This window comes from Calidris pugnax, unplaced genomic scaffold, assembly GCF_001431845.1.
Source record: "Calidris pugnax isolate Ruff unplaced genomic scaffold, ASM143184v1 scaffold69, whole genome shotgun sequence".
Classification (NCBI taxonomy): domain Eukaryota; kingdom Metazoa; phylum Chordata; class Aves; order Charadriiformes; family Scolopacidae; genus Calidris; species Calidris pugnax.
This window is the reverse complement of record NW_015090859.1, coordinates 848,492-862,995: the sequence shown is the minus strand read 5'-3', so window position 1 is coordinate 862,995 and position 14,504 is coordinate 848,492. Positions and strand designations below refer to the sequence as shown.

At 41.9% G+C, this 14,504-nt stretch overlaps 1 protein-coding gene across 2 annotated transcripts in view; it reads left to right on the top strand.

The window, feature by feature from the left end:
• The window catches only part of TMEM255B (transmembrane protein 255B), a 73,439-nt gene that overhangs the window by 16,376 nt on the left and 42,559 nt on the right, over window positions 1-14,504 (top strand). Inside the window, exon 4 of one of the 2 annotated variants that reach the window (XM_014944221.1) lies at window positions 13,953-14,042. The exons of the other annotated variant lie outside the window; for it this stretch is intronic. Coding sequence (XP_014799707.1) covers window positions 13,953-14,042 — 90 coding nt within the window. The remainder of the gene's footprint in view (window positions 1-13,952; window positions 14,043-14,504) is intronic. 2 annotated transcript variants of the gene reach the window in all.

The window sequence follows — 14,504 nt, the reverse complement described above, 5'->3', positions numbered from 1 at the left end:
AAGGCAAAGCTATTTCTTCAGACTTCTCAAGGGATGCTAAGTTTAGGTGCCTTAATATGTTTGCTTCCCAATCTCTGTCAACAATAATTAGATTTCAAACTAAGTGCTGAGAAGCAACTATAGCAAAAGTTGGGAGAAACAAATCAATAATTTTCTCTTCTGTTTTTAGTTGATTGACTTCCCTGACAGTGCATGTGCTCCTACCCTGTGTTGAAGTGTATGCAAGGTAGCATTTCAGTATTATCTCTGATTATTTTGCCAGAAGAATTTGCATTTGTTTCAGGGAAGATTTTTTTAAAGGAGTTACGTGTGTGAGCCAGTTTTCAGAACTGTAAGAGACAAACCTCGTTTCAAAACCATTGTATCTTGTAAATTGGTTATATCCATCAGAAAATGCCCACAGAACATTTTGTGAAAAGGTGGCGGTGATTAATATGTACACCCAACAAAGATCCTGATACGGATACCTACTCTGTTCAAACATACTGTGCTTCATCTAAATTTTCAGGCAAATCAAATATCCTGGAAGAAACTGGCTTTAGCGCAGATTTTGATCAAAGATGCTAATTGCTGATAGATTCCATATCACATATTAATCTAATTAAAGCTGCTTGCTTATGTAAAAGGTAAACTCGTTACTATACTGTGGATCTCCTGAGACTATCTATGGTGTTCCCACACAAATGGAAGAAGTCCTTATTGTAGTGCAGGGGCAATGCAGATACTGTAAAGTAGAAAGTCTTTCTTTTCAAAGAAAGTCAACAGTACTTCTTTTTTTCAGTGTTTAGTTTTTGTGTGCTCACATTTCACATAGTTCAGGGAAAAACTGATGTAAAAATGATACTAATGGAATAAATTAGCAATCATCATTGTATTGTTTAGCACCTTTAAAATGATTAAAACTGAAAAGACCTACTACTATCTTTTCAGTCATAAGTGTGCGCTAGATTTGGTGGTGTTATCAAACTGCACATTTGAGAAAGAGACAAGGAGATTCATATAAAGATAGTCAGTATAGGTCAACACTGACACTTGTATGAGCTCGAGCATGGCTCTTTTTTAGGTATCTGCATTCCTTTCAAAATATTGCAGTTTCTTATTAGCTGGTAAATGGTATCAAGCAGCTTGTTATTTGAGGGGATCTTCCTTCTCTCTTATGCCTAGCTCTTAGACCCCTGGAAGGAGGTGCCCTTTGGAGGTGTCTTGTTCTCTCCATAGGTTCTGGAAGGAGCCTTGATTTAGACTAGGCCCTGGAGTTTTACACAGCTCAACTCTGGTGTCGTGGTTCGGCCTCAGATGGCAACAAAGAGCCACGTAGCCACTGTCCCACCCCATGAGCTCGAGCATGGCTCTTTTTTAGGTATTTAGGTATTCCTTTCAAAATATTGCAGTTTCTTATTAGCTGGTAAATGGTATCAAGCAGCTTGTTATTTGAGGGGATCTTCCTTCTCTCTTATGCCTAGCTCTTAGACCCCTGGAAGGAGGTGCCCTTTGGAGGTGTCTTGTTCTCTCCATAGGTTCTGGAAGGAGCCTTGATTTAGACTAGGCCCTGGAGTTTTACACAGCTCAACTCTGGTGTCGTGGTTCGGCCTCAGATGGCAACAAAGAGCCACGTAGCCACTGTCCCACCCCCAGCTGTGGGGGAGAATTGGAAGAAAAAGGGAAAATTCATGGGTTGGGACAAAGGCAGTTTAATAGAACAGTGAAGGGAACAGGAAAACAGCAACACTAAGACTGACAGAGGAATGTACAAACACGATTACGGTACCACCGCGCACTGACCGGACCCAGGATGCCCCAGCCTGTTTCCAAGCAGCGACTTCTTACCCCCCTTCCCCATCCACCTCCTGGCTACCCCCTGGGCATGTAAGACTGACAGAGGAATGTACAAACACGATTACGGTACCACCGCGCACTGACCGGACCCAGGATGCCCCAGCCTGTTTCCAAGCAGCGACTTCTTACCCCCCTTCCCCATCCACCTCCTGGCTACCCCCTGGGCATGGCTCACACGGGATGGAATACCTGTGTCCCTTTAGATCCTGGGGAGAATTGACCCTATCCCCACCAGAACCAAGATGTGTCAAGAAGAAGCCCGTCTTAAGTGACAATTACATTTCTTTTCTATAATAAAGAGGAGATAAAAAAATATCATATGATAACTCTTCCTAGTTATGAGTTTAGAGCAGAGCACCCTACATATAGACTGTCCAGTCTCCTTTTATGCTTAAACATGGTGCAGTGTTAGGTGTTAGGTGCCTTATTTGGCAGGAATCAGCTTTGCGACCCCTTTTTAATGCTTTTTGGTAAGGATTTTGAATGGGGCCTATCCATGGTAGGTCTGGGAAATCTGTGTTATTCCTTGTAATGCAGGAGAATATTCAGCAAAATCATGGGTAGAAGCAAGACAAACAACTGGAGATGCTTTGAAGGCTTGGTTATTTCAGCTGAAGAGGACAAGGACAGGTGTATGTCTGTGGGTATCCAAAGTGAAGGCAAGTGGAATTAAAAGAAGAAAATTTTATGGGCAATAAAAATGTAAACAGTTGAAAAGTTGTTTATAATTTATTTTAGTTAGTATAATATTATGAGAGACATTTTGCTGTTATTGGTATGGTGTATTCCATGAATGAAGGACCAAGTAAAATATCTGGGATATTTTCCAATTTATTATAAATATCCACTGACACAGAGAGGTCTTCCTTTCTTCTCTTCCCTCCTTTCCTCCTTCCTCTATCTTGCCAACTCTTTCTTCTCCTCTTCCTTCCCCCAGCCAAAAATGATTTCCACTGGGTTAGTGAGTTAAAAGGTTCATAGCCAAGTGAGATCAGACATAGCACAAGTAACTGGTGGGCTGCATGGCTGCAAGTAGAGAGGAGTCTGTGGGAGGAGGGAACAGGGCTTGTCCCTTTTGCTAGGAATAAAATGTTGTATCAGCTCACTATGCCATGAAAACCATCATCTAAGTGCTGTCAGTGAGTTAAATGTCTAAAGTTAAATAGTATAAATTTCCCCACGGTGTCTTGAGAACTCTGAAGTTCAGGGACTCAAAGACAAAAATAGATGCTCTCACTGAGTGCATTACCAAAGGAAGTGTGGGGGGTGTTTCAGCTCTTCACTGCCTAGTTCCTCATGGATCAGCGTTTCATGTTGCTCATCTACAGGTCTATGCTTTTAGATTTACCAGTGCAGATTCATCAGCTAGCCAGGCAAATATTTAATTATATGTAAATATTATAATACAAAATGCACTATAATATTTTAACCATATAAGATATAACATGTAATAAATGTTCACATTATATATATATATATGTATTTACAGCTGACATGTGCTGACAAATACCTGGCATAATGATAAAAAAGTCTATGCCACTATGCTGCTGACACTATGTCTTTATTGTGCAAAGTGCTTTTTTTGCACTCTTTATAGATGTGGCTGCCAGGATGATTTAGCTAGTAAAGCTGTAATGGGAAGTACAGTCAGGTCTGGAGTAATCTTTCTGTTCCATCATCAGGGCTGCATCTGTCTGACATACGTAGAGAGATGCCACCAAGTATGTCCAGCTGCCGTCTAGCACAGTGGTTCTTTCCCTCTCATACAACCCTATGCTCGTCTGTCGCTCGTACCAGTCCCAGGTCTTCCCTATCCCAGGTTCCCCAGCTTGTGATCCAACACAGCATTAGCTCAGTCTCAGATAGGAAACTACCATGTTTTCACTGTTAGCATTAGTAGAAAGCAATGGGAAATTTATTCCAAAGGGAAAATTTTAGGGAGAGAGAGACTTTGGCATCTATTTGCAGAGTTCTTTTGGCAGCCAGAACGGCTTCACTTCGCTTCTGGAAGCTTAAATTCTATAAAAACAGAAGGGAGATACATACAGATATATATATATATATATATAAATTTATATACATATATGTATGAAAATATGCATGCACCAGCACAGCTTATTTTTGACACTCCAGTCTTTAAAGGCTGGCACTGTTCTTCTGAGTCATAGACTGAAACCACCAATTCGATTTAAGTCCTCCATCTTATTAAGTGGAAGTCTTTTGGGATGTGGTTCCTTTATGATCTGTGCTTGGAAACACCACACAGAATCAAGTGCATAATAGGACACTTTTTAATTGCTGGTTTGTTTTCTTGTGCAGTTTATGTAATGAAAGCATTACTGTCACACAGCTGAAAACAAAAGTAAACTTTATGGCCCATGGGATGTGTTTGTGGAACAATAAAGAAATTGATTACTCTCCCTAGCAAGCAGGAACAGGGGGTCAAAAGTCTCCATAAGGAATGCAGGGTAAAGTACTGGTGTGTGCCTTGGGGGAGAAGGTGGGGTGGGGTGTCCCCTATGAAAAGGACAGGTGGTTTTTGATCCTCTTGTTGAAGAATGAGATCAAATTAAACAGACGAGTATCCCTGTTGGCCAGATACAATCTTCCAGACTCTGCAGGTAGAACTTCACTATATGAAAGCTTGTAATTTCATTGTAATGCATTTCTGATAAAGACTGTGTGCGTCTTGAGAAACCAGTCCAGTCACTGTAACGTGAGAGAGGATTTATAAAGACATTAACAGTTTGGTGTAAAAAAAGTTCCTGCTGTTAAAAGTGTCAGCTGTAGTAGTCTTGATCTATGTCAATTCCACCATTTTTTACCAGGAAGCATAAACGTTTATGACACATGGTGTGCTATTTATCTCTGGTTTATTGTTCTCATATGGCTCTGAACAGCTACCTCTGTTTAAGTGATGAAATGAGTTTGTTCCATTTTAATCAATAAAAGAGCTTCCATGAAAGGAAGTACGTGATGCATTCCTACAGTGTCAGCACTGCTGATCAGTGAATCTAAGTTTATATTTCACTTTGGTCTCGTTTCCTTTTAATGCTGCATTTAGTTTTTGCTTCTTGTCTGTATTTGATATCCTTAAAACTCCTATCGTTTTTAACCATTCTTAGATAAGTGCTTTTGTTGATGTTTGCAAGGACCAGTTTGAAGTGCCTGCTGGACTAGGGCTTGCTTTGGCTGGTTCCAAAACCATTAGCATTTCTACAGCTGTGAAATCCGGCTGATTTTTATTTTTTTCCTATATAACATCACTCTGTCAGATCCCAGGCATCCTTTTCTCATTCCACTTTACTCCCCTCCCTCCCTTGCGAGCCCCAGGCAGATGACAGAAAGAATATTCTGAAGTGAAGAGAAACCACAAATCAGAGCAGCCAGCATCAAGGGAATTAAAGAAGTATTGACAAGAAGTTTATTTTGGTAGCAAAGATACTTCCTCATCTAGGCTCCTCCTATAGCCAGTGGAAAAAAAGATGCCATCAGAAGCTAATTCATCCCGTTCTACAGTAGATGTAAGAGGTATCTGGAATTGTCTGGTGCTCTGTTGACTACAGAGGAGCACAGATAACCACCTGAGACAAATACTTATATTTTAAGTAGCTGGAGTTATGTATGATGAAATCTACCCCTTAGGAGAGTTTTCTTAGCAGCTTCACCGCTTGTGGTACCACCCAGCAGCCTGGATAAGAGCTACTGCTTCACTTTGGATGGAGCACTGCAACATACCCTTTTCAGAAATACATACTGAGGATTTACACCCCGTAATTCTACCGAGCAGAGCCTAGCTGATTCCCAAATATGGACCCATCTGCTTTGTGAAGGCGTGTTGTTACTGATTTTGGTATCCCCCAGTCTATACTTACATGTGCACAAATGAATCAAGTCATGAGGATATGATACCAGATGCTCCAATGGTTTTGGTCTTGAAAGAGTCAGTTCATGTGATTTGCCATAGGATATGGCAATACACCCCTATGAAATAAAAAGCTAAAAACCATACAGATGTAAAAAGATGAAAATTAATGAAAAAATTACATTGCCAAAAAACAACTCGTGAAACAAAGCAATAACTTGGAGGTGCTAACTCTGATTCTGAAAGTGGCTTTGGAATAGGGAGACAAGGACTTGCAAAACCAGGAGAAGGTGGCCAGGGAGCAATGTTGTCTGTAAAAGCACACTACATCTGAACTGCCCTGGGGAGCCTCAGTGCTCCTCTGCCTACCAGAAGGGGGTAGGGGTTTGATCATGTAGTCAGCACTCTATTTAATGGGCTGAAAAAGAAATAGAGCAGCTACTTAAACAAATCTCTTTAAAAGCAGCTAAAACATGGGTGGAACAGAGCATGTGTATTGCACCTGTTCAAACTAAGACTAATAGAGGCAGGGAGATGGTAGTAAACATGCTGATGGATGCAGAAGTAATAATGGACACTTCTGAAACAGGATGCTAGATTGTGACAACTATTAAGAAATCCAAAAGTGACAGCGGAGGGAGTTGAGATGGGTTTTCCTGTGCTTCTCCTCAAGAAAATACTTGTTTTGAAAAGATGTAGCGAAATGAGACTGAACCAAAGCCAGTTATCAGTTAGTTAGTCAAAGCTTGCAGGGAAAGATGGTAGGAAGAAATCATGAAGCATCTACAGAGATATCAATAGTAGAGTATTTGTGGCAGAGAATCCAGTGCTAATACTAGAAAAAGAGATAAAAGCAGAGAGTGTCAGTCCTGCCCATTGACTCAGGTAAGTGTATTTTTAAATGTGTACAGAGCAATTATGTGCTATTACGCATTTAGGGAGAACACTATATGCACACCTGTTAATTTGCAGAGCTCCCTCAAGCCTCAGGTACTGAGAGGAACATGCAGCCTGCTGGTCACCATCTCACGCTTCCCACCACACAGCATGGCACTGCTGCCTCTCCCCTGCCCAGGAGACCCTGGGTGCTGGATGTAGTGTAGTGTTGGGTTGCTCAGCTGTGCCTGGGGAGAGACATCCCCGAGCTTGGAGGGACAATGTCCTGTGTGACAGCCAGCACATGGTATTTTACTGTGGACATTCCTCCACGGCAGCTTGGCCATGAGCCACTTCCTGTCGTGGGACCCAGCACACCTATCACACAACCCTGAGCATGTGTCAATATGATCAGATGCTAATTTCCCCCATTTCCATAACTAACTGTCACAGCAAGTGGTGCAAATAAAGTTCCCAGTAACTCAAGGAGTCCGTTTACTTGGCCAGTAAAGAAACAGTCCCTGTCGTAAAGATCTGTATGTGTGCCTGGAGGAGCCAGAGTAAGGGGACTCAGATGCCCATGCTCCCTTTCTTGTCTTACTTGTCTGTGCTGCTTAAGTTCTCTTGGGCTGGGGAGAGCTGGGACCATGAAGTCATCCTGTTGTGTATTTTCTGACCAAGGGCACTTCTGCAGCCTCTTGCCCATGTGAGTAGCCTAATGGATGAATTATCTGCAAAAGTTCAGCATCAACACCACCAGAAGAGAAAAAGAGAAAGCAATATGCATTTACTATGCCTACTGTGCCTATGTATCAACATACTGCAAATTCTGCCTTTCACCATTCTACCCTTTGGGATGTGGGGCAAGAAAAAAAAAAAAGAGAAATTTTCTGAATGAAAATGCCACCTTTGTTTTGAAAGCAGATTTTGATCTTGTTTTTTTCTTCTTGGCAATAATAATTGATACCTCTCATGTGGTTTCTGTATTCTTTCCCAGTGTTTGTTTATCTAATTAATTCTGCCTTTTTATGCATGCGAGGTTGCTTAAATTTCTCATGGGACCTCTCCCCTGCCTGTGTTACACCAACTGGCCTTTTCATGTTGCTATTTTTCCTAATTATCCCTGACACGATACTGGAAAACAGCAGACTTCACAGGCAATAAAACAAGAGTCTCCTTGACCACAAACAGCAAAATAACCCCAGTCCTTATCATTTATTCATTACAGCTAAAACCTAACTTTTACTTTGATCATCCCTAGGAGCACAAATTACATGAAATAGACAAGACAAGCTGCTGCCAGCACTTCAGCCTCCTTCCTTTCTGTCTTGGCCACATGGTTTCACCCTCTCATTTGCACTGGGTCTAATGCTTGTCGATCCTTACAGTTGCCTGATTTAATTGATTTGAGGGAACAGCTTTCTGCCAAGTGAGTGACTTGCTGTGTATTTGGGCAAGCAGGGGAGCTGGTATGCAGGGATGCATCCCTTTGGGAGGGAGAGAGGGCTGGGCAGCAGGGAACCAAACTAAGGAGAGGAGAGGAGAGCAAGATGCCATTCCAGGTGGCAGTGAGCAGTCACATAGGCTCAGCTCTGTGCCCTGAGGTGCTATTAGCCACGGCGAGAGGGAGGAAAATCTGAATCGAAGGTCTGTGTTGATGCTGATAATATTCCACCATGTATGACTGGACTTCCCTGAATTCCGTATTGATGATACAGTGGAAATGCTGTAGGTTTCTACTGATAATATTCCACCATGTATGACTGGACTTGCTGAATTCAGTATTGATGGTACGGTGGAAATGCTGTAGGTTTCTAACTTGGTCACTTGATCTAAGAGCAAGACTTGATCTGAACACCTGAAAACATCATGTCTGCAGCATCTCTGTCTGAAGGCCTTCCTCATAATATGGGTATCTGCTGTGGTCATTGGCTAGGTCATTAGGTATATTACAGTCAGAAACAAGTTACATGTTCATGGGATCCCAGACGCAGTCCTTGTCTTCCTGAGCTGTACCAAAACTGGTGCTCTTATAACCAAGAGACATTTTGTGTTTATTTTTCTTCCTTCCTTCATCTGGAAGCCAGTTTAGGAAGTAGTTCTTCAGGCACAGGTTGGGCAGTCATAAAAGTCTTTCTTCATTACGAATTCCTGTCATTGTAACTAGTGCTGCGACTGCAATTGGCATTAATGAATAACGAACATGACATAATTCTATCTCCTGTGGTGTGACAACTCTCCAGCAGAGCCTCAATTACAGCAGTGCTATTACTGAAGAAGCAACCTTTGAAAAGAGTAAGTTGGCAGGCCATAAATTGTGAAGCATATTACCTGGTGTAGTGAGAAACCTCCTAATTAGCACAGTTGTGAAAACCAGTGTAGTGGGAGCCTTGCCTGAGCTTAATTTTCATCACAGCAGCAAAAAGTTCTGTCCCAAAGGCAAGGGAAAAAGTAGCCGTTGTGGGAGGGGAAGGGGCCACACAGGAGAGGACTTTCCAAATTAGAGAAAATTAACTCAAAAGTACTTTATACTTTCCCGTCTCACAAGAGAGGCAGCATTTAGTTGATAGCAGCATCTGAAATGCAATGCAATGAGTTTATAGTCTTAGTTTTGCAAGCTATCAATCTAGTGCCCTGCTCAGGCACCATGGTAACAGATGCAGGTTGAGATTGCACCGGGGTGGAAAGCCATTCTCTGTTTTGGATTTGTGATACAGGTTTTGTAAACTTGTGCTCTTACATCTTCATCCTCAGCATGCTGAAAAAGTGCAGCAGATTTATTTAAGCCTATATTAAATTCTTGGTGACATAGCGAAATCAAACCAGTAAGAAGGCCCACAGAATTAAACTGTATTTTGGGGAATGTAATGTTAGGGGCATCCCACAACAAACTGCCCCATGCATTTATATTTTTTTTTTTTCAAATACATTTGCTTGAACCTGTGCAGCAATAAAAAGTACTTTACAAACCTGTGGCATAGCTTTTACATAGCCTTTTGCAAAGCCTTCACTTTCCAGAGCAAAAGGTATTGGATGACAGTGTTTCTCAATTTACATTGATCACAGTAATTGTGATTCTTCCTCTGCCTGGAAAAAAATCCCAGAGAGACTTGATGAATAGCACATCCTTGGAGACTTTGGAAGCTATGCAATGCAAAAGTAGCCATTTAACATGAGCAAAGTGAATCTGTTAGATACAATTTAACTTACAGCCGATACCAAGGTGATTTTGAAAACACAAATCCATGCATTTTCCAAAGTCTCAGACCTGTGTAGTCTAAATTGAGAGAATGAGGCATCTTGTCTAGCCAAAAGTAGCCATTTAACATGAGCAAAGTGAGTCTGTTAGATATAATTTAACTTAAAGCCGATACAAAGGTGATTTGAAAACACAAATCCATGTGTTTTCCAAAGTCTCAGACCTGTGTAATTTGTAATGTGTAAATTGAGAGAATGAGGCATCTTGTATCTGGTGCTAGAAGTGACTGTCATTGCCTGATCAGTTGTCCCTTTCGACTTTGAGTGTTGTGCAACCTGCTCTAGGTGGACCTACTTTGGCAGGGGGTTGGACTAGATGATCTCCAGAGGTCCCTTCCAACCTCATATCATTCTGTGATTCTGTGTGACTGAAGATAACAGCTCTTCAGTTAATACTGTGTGCAAAAGTCCCTCATGCTGGCGGCTATTTTGCCCTCCTTTTTACTGTGACACCGCTGTTAAACAACTCGCTTTTGGTTTTGATTGTTAGGCCCACACAGTATGATTTTCACTGTTTAATAAGTAGCTTCATGGTTCCCTTGTAAATAACCAAATTATTGTATTCTGTACAAGAACCAGGAGTAAACGTGTTCTAATAATAACAGCTGTAGAGAAGCCTGTCTGCAGAGCAACGGAACAGCAAGAGCAAAAAGGTTTCTGGAATAACTGTTAAAATATGTTGTTATAAATAATGAATAGTTTTCCTGACAAAACATACTGCTATTAAAAATTGAGATGAGATGATGAGATGGATCAGTATGTTTTGGGTTTTTTTAAAGTGCTGTTTCTTTCACCTATCAACAAAAATTCTCTCAGTTTAGATGAACTGCACGGCTTTTCTTTCTAGACAGTGATAGGCTTGTGAACTCACAGCTCCAGCAATCAGCTACTACTCAGGAAAATTAGCTCTTGAATTTACAACAGCTCTTCATTTGGCTGTCTTGGCTGCAGTTTTTAGAAGTAATTAATTTTGTACATTGTTTATGTGTTTCTCACATTCTTAATAAGCAGTAGGAGGTTTGAGAGAGAATATAAATCTGTAGTCTTATTTTAAGGATTTCTTTGTGTTTTTCTTCTATTATTTTGTCATTCTAATACATATAGAAGTCAATTAAAGTAATAAGAACCTCTGAGTGTCACATTCTACCACTTTGGCATTGTAATAAATATTACTTCAGTCAAGAAATAGTTCTCTTAATTTCAAAGGGACCACTCACTGAAGTAGTTGCTCGTAATCATGGATAAGAACAGCAGACTCTGGCTTACAACATATGACTTGTACACAACTCCTCAAATGGGTAGGTGCTCACCAATGTGGCTGAGGAATGCAAAACCAACTCCATAGCTCCTGTCTCTACTACAATTTGCCATCCACCTGTATATATGGTCTCTTACAGCTATATGGTGAAACTGAAAGGCCAGCATACTCATTAGGTGATTTAAGCTATCACCATGAGTGGAAAATGTTGGTTTGAGGATTGTAGATCATCAATAAGTTGCTCATGTGTGAAATGAAAACCCACCTTGAGGTCAGCTTCCAGTAAATTCATTCTGAGCTCAGGCAATTTGGAAACACCTGGCTAAGCCCACTAATTATTTGATTGACTGCTATGACTTGAAAAACAGTATAGAGGTATGGGACAATAATGACTTAATCTGAACTTTTAAATGCTGCTGCTTTTTCAAATAAAGAGATCAGGGCCTGAAGCAAATGCAGGTGCCACAGGGCAGCACAGCCCACTGGTCTGCAGTGATAATAGCGCTCTACAAGGAGCCCACAGCCTTCTTGATCTATGAGTTGCATGCCAAGATCTTCAGACAACCAGATTCACAAGACATGACCTGCCACACCAGAGACCCAAGGGATAGCGGAGGTTGAAGAGTGATGCAGCCAGCAGTGCTTTCTTAGGGTTTCTGCCTCCTTAGGGCAGGATGGAGCTGGCTGCAGGGAATGCAGCAGGTTCCCAAGATCAGTGGGTACCATCATCCTCAGCCACTTCTGTGTGCCCATTTCCTCCCAGCACCGAGGATTTGGTTTGCACAGCAATCCCTGGGGCAGTGCTGGCTCACCTCTGACTGCGTGAGCTACAGCCATGAGCTAATGAGAGATTAAAAGAGCGTAAAAGCATGTCAAAGCTGTGCCTCTTCTGCTTTTGAGTTGTATTTTGTGCTGGTTTGCCGAGAGCCCTTATTTCCGAATGTTTGATATTGCTTTGACCCGTGTGTCCAGTGCTAGGGGCTTATGTGGCTGTAATTTCTTATTGCCCAGTATGCATTTTTTTGAGGAAGTCACCCATGCTGTGTTCCCTGTTGACACTATTGACATTGCACTGCTCTTAGCCTAACATAAGCAAAAGAATCAATTTTTCAAGTGGTTTTGTCATGGTTACAAATTGTACAGGTGTGAAAACAGTGTTTAAGTAATGCAGATACAGATTTTCTATAGGCAAAATGGATATATGAACTGCATGGATGTAATTGTGGTGATCTATACCTAGGCATTTCTGAAATACATGTTAAGGAGCAATTAATGACTAGTAAATAACAAAGAGGTTCCAAATGCTGAATTGAAACCCTGGCCCATGTGCTTTGTCAATTAAGGATGCTATTCTGTCAGTTCTGTCCGTTTTCAAGGGAAGTTTTTAATCTGTTGCAGGCATTAACTATAACTCAATACTGCTGTAAATTAAAATTAATCAATCATATAGGATATTTCAAAGGCTTTCTCTTTTGACTTTGCGTGAGAAATTCCAGAGGGGTGAGAGATGTACTTTAAATTATATTAAAATCATAGCCAGAGGGTGCACGTTACGTTCACCTTATACCCTGCAGGTGCCCACTTATCCAAACTGATGGTGCAGAGTCCTCAAAGTCACAAAGCCCTCTAATCAGAGAGGGGAAAGGAGTGATGGCATCTCTCTCTTAGCTGATGGTGTTGTGGCTAACGAATCCAAGAGGAGCACCTTGCTGGGTGTACACAGGGTTTCTTTTTCAGGACTCACTTATCTCACGTCGCTCACAGCACTGCGTCCTTCAGACATGCCCTCAAAACAAGTGCTGTCTCAAGAGTGTGTGCTTACAGCGCACTGACTGGTCTCTGATGGAGATATGTACCAGTGCTCAGCCTTTCTGAGTTCTGCTGCTCTCCCCAGAATGAACTGGGGAGTAAGATTGCCACGTCCAGGGTTGTGCTAGCCCTGCAGTTGCTGCTAGAGCTGCAGCTATAGTCATCCTTGGAGCTAAAGCTAGCATGGCTAGCAGGGGGCTCAGCGTGCCCAACCTGCACAGCCCTTTCCCCCCAAGCCCTCCGTACCACCACCACTTCTGCTAGAGCAGTGCTCCAGCACTACGCCATCCACAGTCCTGTTGATAAAGAATTACTAATGCTTAATGAGTGAAGCAATCTGGGAGGTAAAATGAGGTCTGAAGCTACGGCTGGTAGGCTACCCAAGACAGTGTGCTGTCTGAGCTGCAGCTGGGACATGTACTGAGCTCTGCTGTGCTCTGCCGTGCCCAATCTGAGACTGAGGTGCAGGCTGGGAGCCCAAGGAAGGGCAGGGGCCAAGGCAGCACACCCCAGCCCTTCCAGAGGCACCACTTCCATCAGTCCCTGATTTTGTTCATGGCATAGGTTCTCATAAGCTATTTGGGATGATAAATGCTTTCTGAGAGTTCATGGGCTAGTTATGTATGTGTGGACTGCTACCATTGTAGTAAAGCTCTAGAGGTTGATGTGAGCCAACCATTGTAGTAGAGCTCTAGAGGTTGATGTGAGCCAACAGGAACATGGCTTTTTGCCATGCTCCCTATGGACACCACTGCTGTTCTTATTAAATAAGTTGATTTAGAAGAAATCACCGATGAATTTAATAATTCTTACAGCGGACCTGGTTTTCTCTAGAAAGACTTAAGCTTTTCTAGTAGACTTGATGGTACGTCAACAGAGCAGCAAGAATTTCTGCCTTTTTTCTACTGTGTGGCTGGCGTACTGCCACACTGACCTAAAGTGAGTTACATCGGGGGGAAGTGTCATTTAAGAATACTAGAAAAATTAGTATAATTGTTTAACTTAAAGAATTCTGTTGAAACATTACTCAATCTGTTTTCTTCTTCTCAGTTAGTAGCCTCCATCGTGTTTATCAGCTTTGGTGTGGTGGCAGCGTTCTGTTGTGCAATAGTTGATGGAGTGTTTGCAGCACGACACATAGTAAGTACAGTGATTTTTCTGTCATCTTTCATTTTTGATCACTTATGTAATTTCTAGCAGGAAAGCATTTTCTTTTGGTTTATGTCTAGCAGTATATTAGGCTTTTTGATAGTTGTCCTTGTTGGAGAAATGTCTTTTGGCAAAAAACCAACAGAAAAGCCCATCATGCCGATACCCAGAGATGGTGCCAACTGCTTATTCATCTCTCAGGGAGTTCCAAAGACAGAGGTGATGTAAAATATATATAATGACAGGTGTGCTAAAATGCATACCTGCTTGGAAGAGGGAAGACACTTCAGCCACCACCAGCTTTTATTTCTTTTTGCACAAAGGCTTTGTGGGCATGGTCAGGATTTGGAGCGTACCAGGCAGTGATGAGCACCAGAAGCCCCCATGGGATCTTTAGGGGGAGGTGTATTGCAACAGCATGAAGGGAACATTTTGTTGGAGCAGAGACAGCAG